General features: G+C 49.8%; 1 protein-coding gene across 2 annotated transcripts in view; it reads right to left on the reverse strand.

Moving 5' to 3' along the window:
• LOC111145875 (protein tyrosine phosphatase, non-receptor type 3) overlaps positions 1-17,853 on the reverse strand; it is a 111,140-nt gene that overhangs the window by 29,100 nt on the left and 64,187 nt on the right. The window contains exons 13-18 of one of the 2 annotated variants that reach the window (XM_022501160.1): positions 16,283-16,417; positions 13,560-13,736; positions 4,063-4,249; positions 3,812-3,889; positions 2,686-2,742; positions 1,511-1,667 (exon numbers count right to left, since the gene is read on the reverse strand). In XM_022501160.1, coding sequence (XP_022356868.1) covers positions 1,511-1,667; positions 2,686-2,742; positions 3,812-3,889; positions 4,063-4,249; positions 13,560-13,736; positions 16,283-16,417 — 791 coding nt within the window. The remainder of the gene's footprint in view (positions 1-1,510; positions 1,668-2,685; positions 2,743-3,811; positions 3,890-4,062; positions 4,250-13,559; positions 13,737-16,282; positions 16,418-17,853) is intronic. The other variant, XM_022501161.1, reaches the window with a different exon arrangement.

Below are 17,853 nucleotides of genomic sequence, written 5' to 3' on the forward strand. Positions count from 1 at the left end.
AATGAATGGATAAAAATCTTAAAAAAAAAAAAAAAAAAAAGGCTGTTTCAAACTTCAGCCTGTTTCCACCTTCTAGTGAGGGTGGGCTCACTAGAAGCCAAGGATGGACTTGGGGGCTTTAGCCATTTTTGGCCCCATAATTTCAACCAGTCCCTCTTCCTCCATCCTTCAAAAAATAAAATAAAATAAAATAAAATAAAATAAATATAAATGAAACAATCATTAGTTCTAGACAGTCTGTGGCACTGCCCTTTAGCTCTAATAGTATACAAGCATCCATTTTTCTCCTCTCCAACCAGCGCCAGCCCCTTGCTATGGGCTGGTGGAGGACTCCCCTCCCAGGGAGGCCCGAAGACTCTACTCCACATGTCCCGGGGCGCAGCCTGTGAGGGGGCCTACTCCCCATCACTGGATTCCTGTTTCCGGCTTCACGGCAGCAGGACAACTTAGCCAGCCTGTGACTCGGTTTCCTCACCCCTCCCTCTGGGTTAGGGATACCGTGCTGACCTTCTAAGAGCGTTATGTAAAGCAATAAGCACAGCGCAAGGCCAGCTGCCCAGGGCTGCGCTGACATCAGCAACTATGGCAGAGGAACATCCGCCTTGCTGGGCGTGGCAATGGCGGTTGGTAGGGGTGGGGCGCTGGGGATCTGGAGGGGATCTGGAGGGATCTGGAGAGATCTGGTGAGGCCTCAGGGATGCAGGCCAGCTCTGGGCTTAGAGATGTACGGGGACAGAGGGAAAGCAGGTGTGTGGGGTTCTGGGAGTTGGGCGTATAGACACTGTGCGGCCAGAACAGAGGTGTGCGGCTGGGCCTCAAGTCACACGCTTCATCGCCCTTATTTTAAATCTGGGCAGAACAATTCAAGGGCTTGGCTTATTTTACAACAGCAGCAGCGAGACCAGTCATGGTATTTAAGGGAAGCCGTCCTTCAAACGCCTGCCAGGTGTCAGGAAACATTCTAGGCGCTTTCCAAGTCTAAGCATCAGTCTGTCTTCACAAGAACCCGGGACGGGGTGGTTATCGCACCTTTACTCTACATCAGAGTGAACAGGAGCACGAACTGGGCATGACACTTGCTCGAGGCCCCTCCACCCAGTAGCGATGGAGGGAGGATCACCCTGGGACCCTCCGCTCTACCGACTTCGACAGAACCCAACCCTTCGTGAAGGGGCCGAAAACGCAAACGTCTGCGGGGTGGGGGGCGCAGGCAGCTGAGAGAGGGGTACGGGGCAGGGGAGCCGGCCGGGAGGGATCAGGACTCATGCTCCGTATCAAGGGGCTAGGTGGGTGCTGCCTACCTCCAGAGGGCTGGCCACGAGGGGCTGGGCCCTGCGTGGGCAGATCTTCACATTTTTCAAGTGAGAAGTCCCACATCCTGGTTGGGAGGTGAAAGTTCTTGGATTTTCCAATGCCGGCTACGAGCTCAACATTTTCAAAACCACGGAATGGGCCACATAGGGCCCCACCTCTCTAAGGCCCCGTGGCTCCTCCCTGTGGCCGCTCTTACCTTTCCTCCTGATCACCAGGGCCAGCTCCCGCGTGTGGGACTCCCGGCTGGCTTTGATGAACATCACCACTTGGTCATGGGTGTGTTCCGAGATGTCCCGGCCATTGATTAACACGATTTGATCCCCTTCGTTCAGCTTAGGAATGCAGGTGTCCGCCTGGGTGGAGAGGAAAAGCGAGTTTCTTTGGTTACCATAACACAATCCTCAAGGGCAGGACGCGGATGCCCTCGGGGCCCAGACACTTGAGACCATGTTCGTGTTCTCTTCTCCCTTGGGCACGACCGCTCCATTATTTTTCCATCTGCTGCTATGCTGACACGGTCGCGGGTTGTGGGACTGTCAACGGTCCCGACGTAAGTCATGCAGCGTTTCAGAATAAAGCTACGAGACTTACTGCAGCCTTTTCTCTACGATAGCCAACCTCCACTTATTACTGTAACGTAGTAACTGTGAGGCTTCTGAGCTGCTGTTTTCTCGATGTGCTGTTAGGAAATGATTCGTCAGCCAAACGTGAGTGTTTGTCTCTCTTGCAATGGAGAAAGCCTTTGTCAGCGTAACACCAAAGGCAGAAACCAGCATGGAGAGAAGCAAAGCACCAAAGAGTGTAGAACAGAAGCCTTGTAATTTGAAGAGACCACAGGCAGTAAGAAAAAGGAAACTATGGGCTTAAGGACCACGTATGAGTAAAAGCCCCAACCGGGTTCCTTCTAAGGAGATGCAGTGTGGCTGCTCACTGTTCTAGAAAAGCAAACCCTCTCCTGAGGAGGCCAAGACGGAGGGCAGGGGGCAGGATGCTGGTGTGGATGGTGGGTCCATGTGCAGAGTGAGCAGAGCAACAAACTCTGTGCCTCCATTTCCCTTCCTTGAGAGGACTTCTAAATTTTAATGGGCACACCACCAATCTCCTGGGAATCCCGTGAAAAATGCAAATTCTGGTTTAGGAGGTCTGGGGTGGGGCCTGAGACTCTGTATTTCTAGTGAGTTCTCAGGGGATGCTGGTGCTACATTGACCGGCAAACTTCTGGAAAAAAACATGGATTCCATTCTTTCTTTCCATCTCCATGCATGCACTGACACACACTCTTTGTTGCTGGGAAAGGAACGGCACACGGAAAGAGAAATGTTAGATTTAGCAGAAAACAAACGTAGGGAAGAACGAAATGTGTTCACTTACAGGTGACTCCGGGTTTATCCTTGATACCACGAGAGGCATCTTTTGGTCCACTCCTCCCTGGAAACACGTTAAATTAAAAAACAAAATGCTTGAATAGTTCATAGCAACAAAGACACGCGGGTATTGCTGACACGGGGAGGGCTCAGACTTCGCTTTAACCTATTCTCATCCCAGGGGTTGGCATCCTTTCAGGAGTACAAGCTCTGTGACCCTGTGGGGTCTAGTGGGGTAACCAGAGGACTGCTCAGACGTCTCTCACTGCCGTTCCCATATGGCATGAACTAAAGATGTGCTCAGAGGGTCGCGCTCCTTTTTAAAAATGCAACATCCCCCGAAGACTCCAAAAGCACAGCCTTGAAGCGCTGCTGGAAAGGGGAGTTTTCAGCATCGGGGACAGAAGCTGTAGAAAAAGTCACGCGCTGTGAGGGCAGGGCCTCAGCGGGGTGCTGGGGTACAGGAAGGGAAGTCTGTGGTGGCAGCCGTGGGGGTGGGCAGTGGAGACCACCCGCCCTTGCTCTGCTCTAGAGCAGGGCTTTGTCCACTTTGTATAGGGCCCGAGGGTAAGTAGGTATGGGATAGAGGGCTCTGTTCTAACTGCTCAACTCTGCCACCAGTGTCAAGGTAGCCACAAACCATTTGTAAATGAACGGATGTGGCCACGTGCGAATAAAACTTTATTTGCAGAAAAAGATGGGGTGTGACTTGTGGGCCAAAGCAGGCGGAGGTGGGGGAGGGCCCTGCACATGGCCTTGTAACTTGCGCTGCTCTTCTCTCTCATTGGCTTTAGTGATGCTCATGGTTCCCTCGAAACCCCCTCTTCTGGAGGTAGATCGACTTGGCCAACAGTGTGTCATCGCTCTGAGCCTCAGTACACGTTTATAAATCGGGTCTAAAAATACCCACTTCACCGATTATAAGCCCTCAGTGGGGTGACAGAAAGAAGTGCACGGAGAGCACTGAGCACAGCGTAGGCCCCTGGGCTGAGGCAGTGCTATGGCCACGTCAGAAACTCCCCAGTTCTGAGCCTGAGCCAGTGTCCTCAGGCAGACTTCAGCAAGCAGCACTCTCCCAATGGGAACCGAAAAGCCATCTAAAGACGGCATCCCTATGAAGACACACGACGTACCTTCAGATTAAATCCAAATTTTCCATCTTCATCTGGTGTGATGCGGATCAAAACTAAGTAGCCATCACCGTGCTCATTCTGGAAAATGTGACAGACATGATTAATTATGTTACTTCTCGCTCTGAGGGGTGGTGAGGAGGTGTTTCCCCTTGGTCCTCGTTACTTGAAGTGCCCCAGGGCACCTCGGCCCAGGGAAGCCTGGGTGGTCGCCGCCGGGCCGCTCAGCAGCCACGGGACCCGAGCTCACCCACCTTGTCACAGTAGTACTGGCTGCAGTCCTCGGAGGAGCCCCCTTTGGTCACCCTGTGGAAATCCTCCAAGAACTGCTGATCGACGCCATCTGGTGAGCAGGAGCCTGGAGCATTTGAAGATGAAGACACAGAACTGGATGACTTCTGGGTCAGGCAGCTTTGTGCTGGATTGTTCTCGGATATACTCCTTCATTATGGAGAAGGAGGAGATATCTTACTCACTGGATTAACATGTTAGCAGAGCAAGCATCATTGACGGTAGGGGCCTGGCATCCCAGGGCTGTCATGAATTCCTGCAACCTTAGGAGAGCTCCAAAGGTCAGTGCCGGGGCTCTGGCACACCTGGGGTCCACGGGCTGCCCTTGCTCTTGTCCAGCCTGAATATCACCACCTTTAGTTTTGGGGAAAATGTGCAGGAGGGCAGGGAGGATCCAGGAGCTGCTGAAAACTCAGCTCCCTTCCCAGGTCCTCTGAAGGTGACAGGGAAATGTGCCCAGCTACTCTGGTGGCTTAATTACCAAAGCTCACTCAGATGTACCCCTCTATCCCTTCTGAAAGCTTTTTCCTTTCATCTCATTCCTGCTGTTAGCTCTGTGTCAGTAGGACTCTTGGCTACCCGGCCTCCCCTAAATGGGACTGAAGTTCCATTTCTAAGACATTTACATTAATCCTAGTTTGCAGTATTTGCCTGTGATCTCCATTAATTATGTACAATGAGATTATACATTCCCCCCCTCTAATATATGTCCTCCCGTGCCCATTTACATTTAATGAAGATCAGAAGTTCCTTGGTTTTATCACTCACATCTCAATAATGCTCAGGAGCCACGGTTACAGAATTTTCTTTTTAAAAGATGTTATTTTTTTTATCTATTTGTTAATTATTATTGTTGTAAGATTTTATTTATTTATTTGAGAGAGAGAGAACACAAAGGGACAGTGAGAGGGAGAAGCAGACTCCCTGCTGGGCAGAAAGCCGATGCAGGGCTCTATCCCAGGACCCTGAGATGATCACCTGAACTGAAGGCAGATGCTTAACTGACTGAGCCACCGAGATGCCCCAAGATTTTATTTATTTGATAGAGAGCGAGCAAGAGAATGAGAGAGCATGAGCAGGGTAGGAGGGGCAGAGGGAGAAGCAGACTCCCAGCTAAGCAGGCAGCCTGTCACAGGGCTCTATCCCAGGACCCTGAGATCATGACCTAAGTGTAAGGCCGACGCTTAACAGCCTGAGCCAACAGAACATTCCCATCAGCACAGGAAATTCTGTCTTAGAGAATTACAGACTGTGAGAACAGTCCCTCTGAAATCCTCTGGTCTAACTCCCATTTCACAGATGAAGAAACTATGGTCTAGAGAGGCTGAGTGACTTGCCCAAAGGCACTCAGCTTTCCGCTCACTTAACATACAGAATCTGATGGACTTGGGTCCCCAGGCATCTCTTTCTTCTCCAGGCCACACCAAGTCTGTTCCTAAGACCCCCACCCCAACCCCCCACTACAGAGGGTCACAGGGATTAACTATCTCAGCTGTCACTGTGTAGGACACTCGACTTCTCTGCATCACACACCCCCACTATCCTCCCTCCAGAGCCACAGGCCTAGCAAAAGATGCCTTAAAACGCCAACAGACTATAGGGTTTTCTTTACCTACTACAGATTCTGCCACATTCTAACCTCAAATGGACTTAAAAGGTGACAGAGGAGAGTGGACAAGGCATTCAGTGACCCATAATAGACAAATGATGGTGCTGCTGCCTCATTAAATTTTTATCTCAAACCCTTATCCGTGGATTTTTCATGAAATTGGGGCTTCTGTTTCCTAGAAAATTCAAATTATCTTACTCTAAACATAAAATCTGTCTCATGGTCACACAATAATTCACTATCTCAATTTATGGGAATATAAAAATTCAGTGACAGACCAGTGTAGACATAACAGCGATATGCAAGACAAGAATGTGGCCTTATGGCCTTCGAGCTGCTGGGTGACGAAGGGTGCTATGGATGGGAAAGGGTTTCAGAGACAGGATATTTTGGAAGTGAAGCTGTATACCAGTGGTAAGTTTTCAGAATGAAAACGAGTGAATCTTTAATTTACTTAAAGCTTAAAAAAAATTACCCCCAAATAGGGTAACTTGGCCTGTTTCAGGCATATAAGAGCACCCCCTAGTGGCAGGAGGGGCAACTGCTTGGCAGCTGTCAGACAAAAATCAAGCCAAACCCAGTTTAGGAAACACTATTTCCAGTTCTAGAGGTGGAGCTGAACCCTTAATGTGAAGTTGCAAATAGCAAACAAGCTTCAAATGTTTGGAAGACTCTGGAGGGTGACAGTGACAGAAAGGGTGAAGGGCATATAAACAAAAAAGCAGAAGAGCAAAGTAATAAAGCAGAAGAGGACTAATTTCAAGAAAAGTCTCATTTTATGTCCACTATGTTTAATTTCTACATTTTGGATGTGTGGCTTACATCATATAAAGTTCTAAAGTATTTTTCTTTTTCAGTATAAAATGTAACGGTCGATCTAACACAGCCCACAGTGCTAAAAATAATATATTCCAAGTCATTATGTGCCCAATCCTATTTTCTAAGTAGGGATGGAGAGGTTACTTTTAGAGAGCAATTTATTAAACATATGATGATTTTTTTTTTGGCTGATCAACGATGTACAGACGTTCCCTGTAGGCTGCAGTAGTGTTCTGCTCAGCGTGGAGGATGGACAGACAGATGGTGAGGAGGACATCAACTGAGAAGCAACAAGAACGTGGCAGCTGGATACAGCACACGGATGCCAGGAGCCAAGATGCCAAACCAAGCAGGCTTCTTCCCTCCTTGGGGCAGGATGCTTCGTGCTACTGAGGGGGAGCCTGGTGGGTGAGGAGGAACGAGGGGAGCAGCCAGGGGTACTTGGGTTCTAAGGAAAGGAGTGAAGAAAGGGGGTAGGATAAGCTGAGGCAAGAAGTCAGTGTGGGCTGACAAAGCCAGTAACTGGGAAGAGGGTCTGTCCCTGAGGCAGGAAAGGGGCACTTGTCAGAGGAGCGGGGGACACGGCGGGTGGGGAGGGACTGTCACTGCTGTCTGGGAGCCAGAGCAGCCAGGGAGGGACTGCCCACCTCCAGCTCACTGGGGAGACAGGGGCAAGGACAGACTGACCGGCAGACCAAAGCACATTCACCTGCAGGAAACAGATGCTTCAGAACTCTAAGTGCCACCGACTACAGGTATGAGAAGCCAAAGTCATGCCAGAATTCATCTCTCAGAAGAGAAGCAAAGCTAAGGAAATTGTAAATGGTAGGACTGCCCACGAAAGAAAACTCCCTCATCGTGATGCTTTGATGTCACAGCTCCCTAAACCCTACGAAAGGACAATGACCTGCACCCTCAAGCTTGTTGGAGAGAGCAAAGCCGTGCTCCACGGAGGGCGTCCCAGCTCTAACTGGGTGCCTGGTGAGGAGGTGTTTGCTGTGTGGTGTGACAGAACAGGGGCCATTTGCTGTCATTTCTCTCTTGAGTCTATGAGCTTCTCCATGTTGGCAGAGACCTTCGTCCTCTTCCTCTTTCTCTTTCTCTCCTATCCTAGCACACAAGACACCCAGCCAGGCACACAGCGAGAGCTCAAGCATGGTGCTGAGTGAATGAAGAAGAAAACCACCTTCCTGAAGTACCTGGGCTTGGCTGAGTTACGCTAGAAGAGCACAGAATTCACTGAGTCACCTGGAGGCGGAGGGGAAAAGGTGAGCTATGTAGCTCCCAGCTTCTATGAGCTCAGAGCTTCTGAGGGCGTCACGTTCATAAGGGTCCCCTGAGGATCTTGTTAAAATGCAGACTCTCATTCAGCAGGCCTGGGGTGGGCCCGAGGCTCACATTTTCAGCAAGCTCTCAGGAGATGCTGATGTTCCTGAGCTGTGGCTGAAGCGGGAGTGTGAGGGGCTACAAGAAAGGGTACCAGCTCCCCCCTAGTGCCATGTTTCTTGTGAATGAGATTCGTGGAGAAATTTTTCATACAGATCTTATCTTCACATCAGGGTCGCTGAATGACAAACAGAATACTCTTTTCAAGTGTGGGTTTTTAGGACATGGAGATGTTCTGCACATGATACTCTGAAGATAATCTGAAATCTGTCGTAAATGCCAACGGCCCAAGATCAAGACTTCAGAAGTGGCAGAAGTGGATCAGGGAGTATGGTGCAGATGGGTTGCTTTCTGGGCTCTATTATTTCTGCACTAACGGAATCATGGGTCGTGCATCTGTCCCACACCCCCAGCTTCTCCCTCAGAAATGAAGATATCGCAATAGCAAGAAAGCCCTTCCATTTCAGTCACTTCATGCTTTAGCTCTCTGAGGAGAGTTTCCTGCCATATGACCTGCCACAGACCTACCACACAGCTTTGCTCACAAATGATGGTTAACCTAAACTCGCCAAAGGAGGTCTGTTTGATTTCTTCGTGTGCATATAAATCAAATCGTGCAATGCTGTTCACAGGATATGGGTAACTAACGTGAAGGTGGCAGAGGGGGCATCCCACTGCTTCCTGTAAGCATCTGTCTATCTGTCTGTCCAACCATACAAGTACTCACTGAATATGTACTAAGTGCCGGGCACCATGCCAGGTCTGGGGGAAGGAGAGGTACACAGGGCACTATCCCTGCTCTCAGAGAGGTACACAGGGCACTATCCCTGCTCACAGTCTAGTTTCAGAGAGGAATTAAAAAAAAAAAAAAAAAGAGAAGAATTTAAAGTATAAAAATAATCAAATAATATCTTGTTGCAATGGAGATGCTCAGATGTCTGAGTGTACAGCAGGAAGCCAGGAGAGCCTTCACAGAGCAGGGAGCACTGGACCTGGAGTTTGGGTGATGAATTAGCAGGGGTCTGAACAGGTAGCTGAGAGGGAAGGAGAAGATGGACTAGGAAAAATACTATTAACAAAAAGGACAAAATAGCAGCATATGCAGAGGCAAGAAACTCTGACAAAGTGACATGCTGGGGCACAGATTTCCCAAAGAGAAGCCTGTTGACTTGTGAGGGATGGCTTGGGAGGGCAGATCCAAGGTCAAGGACATGATCACGACTGTCCCCATGACCAATGACGGGGGGTGACTGCGGGATGCGCAGTGGCACGGTGTTCCAATTCAAGAACAGCCTAGGAGGAAGATTACCGAGGTGAGGGCCTCGCAGAAAAAGGCAGAAGAAAAGGAGTCTAGGATGACTGAGGTTTCCAACGGCTGCAAACAGGGTAATAGTGAAATGGGGTCCTTACTTGCCAAGACCCAGGAGGAGCCACAGGTGGAACAGGGAGACGGTGAGTGGAGACTGGGGTCCCTAAGGTTTAAGGCATCGGTCATGCAAGCGGTCAGATGTCCTGGTGGAGGACAGGCGAGGTGCAGAGAAAACGAGCACAGAACTGCTAAGGCAGCCCCGTGGCGGGCTGGCCTCTTCCGACAGAAACCCTCAGATGTACACCGATCCCGTCACTATGTCCCAATCCAGGTGTCACCCTCTAGTCCAGGACTGACGTGCAGAGAACAGTGACCAGAAGGCTGAAGGGTGGACAGTGGCAGATGGAATGGGAAGTAATGTAAAGGAGGGGAGATGGGGCTGTGAGGGAGAATGAGAAAGGGGTGCCACCTGTGTTGTTCCAGGAGCTCGAGGCAGGGATCTGCGGACGGCAGGGCTCGTGCTGGCCCAGCGTCCAGGACAAGGCTTCCTGCACAGGCTGGACGGCGGGGCTGCCCACCACCAGGACAGGCTGCCCCAGGGCCGGCAGGGAGACCCGGGTGGCCGGGCCGGGCGTGCTCCCGCACGGCCGATGTGGCTCCAGAGGGAGTTCCCAGAGTCCCTCTCGATGAGCAGAAGTTCTTTTTAGAAGTGTTTAACAGCAGAGGGTAAACACACACACTACAAAACTGACCATTCTAGCCTTTCTCGAGTGTACCGTTCAGTAGCGTTAAGTGCACTCACATGTTGTCTGCATAGAGTTTTGAGATAAAAAGTGACAGCCGCCCCGTGTCCCCCGGAACAAGGCAGGCTCTGAAGAGAGAGGCCAGCAAATCCTGAGGCATCACCACACAGAGCCGCGCTCCCTCTGAGGACCCATCAGGGCAACCGTGAAAAACCAACGACGAAAAAGCCCTTCCAATACGACCCTCCTCGGTGCCCCAGTGGCTTTTCTGCCAGGCTCTGCTCTGAAAAGTCACTTTTCCTTCAGGGAACCTCCCCTCCCCCGTTTTCTGGGTCGTGGGGAGTGGTCGGTTTAAAAAAAATTGTTTTTCCCCCCATGAAGGAAACTGCCTTTCCTGCAGAGTCCGGACTTTGCTCCGAAGCCAGCGAAGGAACACGGAAGGGCTGAGAGAACCTTGGGAGTAACAAAAGAGCACAGCTGACTCGGGCACAAAACGAACTGCCAAGGATTCAGAACGATAATCATAAACTTCGCGGCGCTGCTATAAATACGGAACAGCCCGGACGGTGACTCACCCGCCAAGATAACGTTCAGAGAGCCTGAGCCGCGCCACTCTGGGTGGAGAGCCCCCATCTCTCTGCTCTTTTCCCTCCTTTCTCTTTCTTCTTCTTGTTTACATGGGTACAGAACGGTACACTTCATTCTCCTTTCTACAGGGAACCCTTCAGACTGCAATATTATTCTCTGACAGAATAGTTCTTTTTGCCTCTTAGCACAAACGGGCTGTCGAAAACATGCCAGACGTTTCTTAAAGGCCTTGCAAATAAATACTCCCTCCAGGAACCACTCCCAGTTTTTTTTCACCAAGCACAGAACAACCTTGCCTGCTTATCTTGGGCAGCAGAGGGACCCCCGAGCCCCGGACTCTGGGGGGCAGGGATGGGCAGCTGCCTCTGAAGACCCAGCGGGGAGGGGTCCCCACCTGAGGTGGTAGGGCCTGCCATGTTTCACCTGCTCGCCCCACACGCCGCGCACGGCCACCAAGGGGACTCTGTGAGATGTCTCCTGTCACACCTAGCAGAGCCGCGACAAGGAAGGCTGCGTTGGAATCACCATTATTTGCTACTTAGAACATTAAGTGGCAAGACAGAAAGTGCCCCGGGATGACACATCTTACAAGGTCTCACGGGGGAGTTTCAGAAAGAATTGATGGGCCACGCGTTGGGGTGTGCACGGCCTTATATTACTTGAATTAGACAGGACTTAAGGAAGTGAGTTTTGAATCTAATTTTAATGAATGTATTTTTTTTAAAGTAGGCTCCCCGCCTAGTGTGGAGCCCAACGTGGCACTTGAACTCATGACCCTGAGATCAAGACCTGAGCTGAGAGCAAGAGCCAGCTGCTTAACTGACTGAGCCACCCAGGAGCCCCTGAATGTAAAGTTAAATAGCCCTACGTGGCTAGTGGCTTCTGTGTTGGGCTGTGAAGGTCTAGCTGCCACGTGATGCCATGATGTGGGTAGCAGGCCACGGCAGGAAAATCTGACGTGGACACATAATTGGGTTTCTCAGGACCCTCAGACTATTCCCCAAACCCTTTCCTTTTCCCAAAGTGGTAGAAGACACAGTGACCAAGGCTGACAATATGCTGTTTGTCCAGCTGGACTGGAGGCCCCTTAAGGCAAAGACTTGTCTAATTTGCCTTGATGTTCCCTCCGTGAGCAGCAAAGGGTACATAGAGCATGCCGCTGTGGTCAGCACCACACGGAGCCTTGAAAAGCACCCACACCCCACCGGACAGCATCCATCTCTCTCTATGTGGCACGGATCAGTACTGCCGACAGCACTTTCTGTGATGATGGGAAGGTTCTCTGTCTGTCTCCATCCAGTATGGTAGTCGTTACCCACATGTGGCTCCTGAGCACTTGAAATGAGGCTCGGATGACCGAGGAATGGGATTTCAATGTTAAGAAACTTAAATCTGCTACACTGGACCACGGGAGTCTGGATGGCCCCCAATTCCATGAGGGGGCTGCAAACCACAAGAGGAAGGGGTGACAGGGAGGGTGTGAGACTGAGCTTCCCAGAGCCCTCGATCCATTTTCCAAATCCTCTTTCTCCTTTCCCCAAAGCTACACAACCCCGTCGTTGACTCACACTGGCTCAAACCATGCAGGCCTGCATTCTTGCCTTGTCTATCTAGGTTGGCAAAGCCATGGTGTCACACAAAGGAACTCACACCCTTCCATACTGTCACTTCAACAGGCCTGCAAGTTGGAGCAAGAGATAGGGATCATTTCAACAAAAGCATCACCCGAGCTCAGGCCACAAGGAAACAGTGACCAGAGAATTATTTAACCAGAGGTGTTAGGAACACAGATAAGCTAGAAACCACATTTGCTGCGATCAGAGACAATAGAGAGGTAACAACCTCCCGTGTAAGGGGGAAACCAGATTTGCAATTCACCTGCGACGTCCAGAATACAGTCAGGGTGTGCTGAGTGCGTTAAGCCTAGCAGCTAGAGTGGTAAAAATTTACAGATTAACTGAAGTGCCTTCTCGCTAATCCTGTGCCATTAGGGGAGGCATTATGTTCCAGATTTCAGGTAGAGTATGGCACTTAAACAGCATCAATACTCCATGCCTATGGTTGACTTCCTAATGGTTGACCCGGTCTTCTCATACTTGTCATTTTATCTATGATTAGGTTTTGTCCACTGCAAAAACTTGATTTTGAGATCGCTTACTCTAAAATGTATAGATCGGGTAGGACCGTGAATACATTAAGAGAAAAAAGTAAGACCCATGGAAAAGGTGAAGAAGCGTGGGGGCTCTGTCAGAAGCTGGAGGGAGGGAAGCCCAAGCAACTGAGCCAACCGGGGAGCTCTGGGTTCCCTGCTCATCAAGACAAAAGGGAACGAGTGAATTCAATACAGCTAACTGAATCATAAAAGCACTCAACCCAGAACTTTTGGAAAGACATTTTTTCCCTGGCCTTGAGATGTGAAGGGAGTGTGTCACATTTAACAAAGGGAAAGTGGGGACATAAAAGAATTTAATCCCAACTGTCGACAAAAAGTTAACAAAAATGCAGGAGATGGTCTTTGCATGTTTTTGCTTTACACTAATGATTCATTAAAGACGAGCCCCTCTCCCCGTAAAACCCCGAGGGCACACTGTGGGTCTGAGAAGGCTTTCTGTGGACGGGTCTAAGTAAGCCTATCTCCAGCGACCCAAAAACCCTGCAGTGGTTGAAACTTTGGCAATCTAGAGAAATACTGCTATTAAGGTTAACCTAGCTATCGCTCTGGAACATGTACTAATTAAAACAGGGCTTTGCTCATGAAGTAGAGACGGTCAAGAGAGCTAACATGTCTGTGGAGAGTATACAAGAAAAAGTGCAAGCCTGAGAGACCCCAGGCGTACAGCTTGTCCCCCCCCACCCCGTGGTGGAAGGACACTCTGACGCAGGCAGAGGGCAGCCGACGAGCTGGCTGCAGGCTCCAGCCCTTGATTTAAATGGCCATCTCTGGGCCTGAGCAAATCCCTCCACAGCCAAAATGCACAGATACAAAGAAGAGAACATGTTTCTTACTCTCGGTGCGGGCTTCGGTTCTGAGAAACCTCCGATTCGCTGTCTTTGGGGGACAGGGAGCCCTTGTACGTGTAAAACACATCTTCGGTTTCCGTAATGTAGGTCATTTCGTTCGCAAGGTTATCTGCAGAAGAGTGCCGAGGCTTTCGGATTTCGTGCCGGAGCCTAGGACTTCGCCTGCGTGGGGGCAAGGTTGAGTGTGAAGTGTTGAAAGCAAATTCCACTTAAAAACTTTACCAGGCATCAGGGATCTAACTTTGTGCCCTGACCTTTCTAAGGATGCCTTGGCTGGCGCTGTTGGAAATTAAGAACCGGTTAACTCATTGCCACACTGGCATCTGCCCAGGGCCACACCAGTCCTCGAGACTCTCAGACCCCGTGCCGCAGCCCCCAGCATGGTAGCCTTGGCTATAAAAACAGGCCGATGAGATTAATTTATGCTCTTTGGGAAGTGGCGAGGTTGATTTAGAGTAAATTATCCTCCTAGGAAGACTCAAGCTCTCAGGGCACAAATAACAGACTATACTGACTACTGGTCAATTCTTCAGATTCATTCAAACACCCGTATTAAGTAACGGGTTTAGAAGGCAAGATACAGGGCGCCTGGATGGCTCAGGAGGGTAAGTGTCTGCCTTCCACTGGGTTCATGATCTCAGGGTCCTGGGATCGACCCCTGCACTGGGCTCCCCACTCGATGGCTAGCCTGCTTCTCCCTCTCCCTCTGTCTGCTGCTCCCCCTGCTTGTGCTCTTTCTCTGTCAAATAAATAAATAAAATCTTACAAAATTCAAAAAAAAAAAGAAGCAGCAGCAGCAGCAGCCGCAGCCAAAATACAGTTTTTGGCAAAACCAAAACCTTACTTCAACCACATCCCTTTATGGAATTTCACTTAATCCAAGAGGAAATTTTTTAAACATTTTTATTTATTGGACAGAGAAAGAGAATGAGAGAACACGAGCACGGGGAGCAGCAGAGGGAGAGGAAGCCCGACACAGGGCTCGATCCCAGGACCCGGAGATCATGACCTGAGCCCAAGGCAGACGCTTCCCAACTGAGCCACCCAGGCGCCCTGAAATGTTTGCTTTTAAAAATACAGCCTGTATGCCCTATTAGACGGGCGCGGCACCACCACCCTGTTTCACCGACAGCAGCAGCTGCTGTGTGGCTTTAGGCAACTCACACCCCCTCTCTGGGCCTCAGCTGTACCCACCTGCTCCTGAGAATGAACCAAATGAAGCCGTGTTCTCTGGACCACTGGCGCGGCCCCTGGTCATCGGCTCCCGCAGTGGGTGACTCCGGGCTGCTGAGCCTTCTACTTTCTCTCCGTTTTTCCGCCTTCTTCTTCCTTAGCCATGTCTCCTGGACACTGCCAGGGCCTCCGCTATTCCCATTCCCCCCGGGGCCCAGATAATCAATAATACTGTGTAGGGAGCAGGGAAGAAAGGCTTGTGACTCCTCAGGAGGGGACCTATAAATAGCAGTCAGAGCTCCCGGCCACGGGTGTGGCGACATCAAACCCCGCTGTTCTCCTGGATGCCGTCCTGAGCCTCCGCTCCGGGGCCCTGGCATCGCTGCCCCCAGAGGCTTCCAGACAAATTAAGCTGCTACGTTACAGCACAGATTTACCACTTTAGGATGAGGGGCCTAAATCTTGGGAAACCAAGAAACAAATCTACTCAGTCATGCCAGGATCTCTAACACCATGTACCATAGGCATCTCTGCCTATAGCATTCGGCCCTGGGGGCTGGGGGCAGGGGAGGTCCCCAGCCAGCGGCCCTGCACAGCAGCCCCGTTTTATGCTGTTGGAATCTCCCTTAGTCCTACTAGGTCTCTCCTCGGTCATTTACAGGTCCACCTGCATCTTTTATGGCATGAATACAAAGCCATGCTCTCCAGTCCAGCAGGGAGCTGGGGCAATGTTTCTGGCTTGGTTTCCCCTCCTCCGGACGACGCCCGGCCATTCTGGACGGGTTCACAAAACTGGCCTGGTGTCTCTGAGGAACATTCTAATACAATAAGAATTCCACCTGATTACTTTTTTTTTTTCTACTTACAAAGCACTTGTACACTATTCAATCATTTGGGTGATTTTTGAACCCTTTGACAGATGGGAAGACTGAGACCAGAGAGGTAAAGAAACTTGTGAGTTAACAAAAGGGCCCAAATCTGAGGCCGGGTGATGCGGCTACACGCTGTCCTTCCCACTTTGCCAACTGCCACTTTCTTCCTTTAAAGCCATTCTCTTAAACGCTGGCAGGCTACTTCCCCACCGGCGTCTGCTCCTGCTGCTGAGGGCCACACACCCTACCCGGTGACCCTTTACTAGGTTTTCCCGAAGTTTATTTTGTGTGATGTTAACGGAACACAGATGATGTTAAAGCTCAGTGTGCTTCCTTATCACAGGATTTCCCAGAACATTAATATGCCAGTGTGTACTCTAATTCCAAGAGGGGGCTTTTCAGTAGGCTGTAGTTCTCCAATTCAGACCAAATAACTTCTTAAAAACAAGAACATCCCAGCACCACACACTAAGGAAAATGTTTAGCCGAGGCCTGCGCGTGTCATGAAAACAGTAAACTGTTCGTTCCACAAGAGCCAAGCGAGCAACACAAACCTTGATTGTGGGCCACCTATCTTGGGAAGACTTAGGAAGCTGAGTTTTTAAGAGAGATAAAGTTTTTACTGGTGGGTAGTACAAAAAAAAAAAACAAAGGAGGACATACCAGTTGGGAGTGATGGGAGGGGAGCGAGAAGGCAGGCTCTTGGTTTCTAAGTGCTCCACTGATAATGATCTCCGCATGGCTGGGTTCCACACCATCCCTCCAATCACCTTTTTGCAATACTGGTTATTTACAGACCTGAAAAACCAGAAGCAAGGTTCACTTTCTATGCGGACAGACATGTTCAACAAGAAATTACACCATAGGGCGCCTGGGTGGCTCAGTGGGTTAAGCCGCTGCCTTCGGCTCAGGTCATGATCTCAGGGTCCTGGGATCGAGTCCCGCATCGGGTTCTCTGCTCGGCAGAGATCCTGCTTCCCTCTCTCTCTCTCTGCCTGCCTCTCCATCTACTTGTGATCTCTGTCAAATAAATAAATAAAATCTTTAAAAAAAAAAAATTACACCATAAAAGAAACAGTCTATCCACACACGCTCCCTCCCTGGCGGAGGGCTGGTTAGCTCCTGGATGACAGACACCAGCCAAGGTTACAAGGAATGGAGGTACGAGGTCCAAAGTGGTTCCCTTCTGCTCTGGCCTTTCCTTGTTGTTTCTCTGCTTCTGGTGAAAGTATTTGGCCCTACTACTGTAAACAACAAACTGGCGCTCAGAAGAGAACCAAACCTTACCAGGAGATGAGAAGGCATTTTCAGGATAACACAAAAACAGTTCAAATAACTTCAAGGAATTTTTCACGTCACTCACAATGGCATGAACACAAACATTGACCATCCTTCCAGGAAGGTGATTTTTGTCATCGGAGCTGGCAGAAGCCATAAGCTATAAATCACAGAGAACTCTCTGAAAGAAGGCCCGAGAACATGCTCCGGTGGTGGCGCTCCATGCCCCATGCTGTATGAACAGGCTTCCCCGGAGCTAACGTCCATGTTCTATTTATACCTAGAGAATTGAAATCTTAGCCATCTAGACCCCCAAGAAATGAATTCTTTGAGGGATGGGGTCTGAAGTCACTTTAAAGGAAATTCAGTTCTGTCATTCCTACATTTTATTTTTTTTTAAGAGATTTTATCTGTTTATTTGACACAAAGAGAGAGAGAGAGACACCACGGGACAGAATACAAGCAGGGGGAATGGGAGAGGGAGAAGCAGGCTCCCCACCGAGAAGAGAGCCCGATGCAGGACTCAATCCCAGGACCCTGGGATCATGACCTGAGCCAAAGGCAGATGCCCAACAACTGAGCTACCCATGTTCCCATGCCATTCCTACATTTTAAACAATGTTATAATGTCTTATCAAAACATTCCAGGGGCGCCTGGGTGGCTCAGTGGGTTAAGCCTCTGCCTTCATCTCAGGTCATGATCTCAGGGTCCTGGGATCGAGCCCCGTGTCGGGCTCTCTGCTCAGCAGGAAGTCGCCTTCCCACCCTCCCTACCTGCCTTTCTGGCTACTTGTGATCTCTTTCTCTCTGTCAAATAAATAAATAAAATCTTTAAAAAAAAAAAAACCAAAAAACAAAAACATTCCATGCATTTCCTTGCAGCCTAAAACCAATAAGCCAAACAAACAAACAAAAAGAGTGGGACAAAAAACCCAGAAGAATGTGAAACTCTCCTG

The sequence above is a fragment of the Enhydra lutris genome, unplaced genomic scaffold (genome assembly GCF_002288905.1).
Source record: "Enhydra lutris kenyoni isolate GAN:26980312 unplaced genomic scaffold, ASM228890v2 scaffoldscaffold13, whole genome shotgun sequence".
Taxonomy (NCBI): domain Eukaryota; kingdom Metazoa; phylum Chordata; class Mammalia; order Carnivora; family Mustelidae; genus Enhydra; species Enhydra lutris.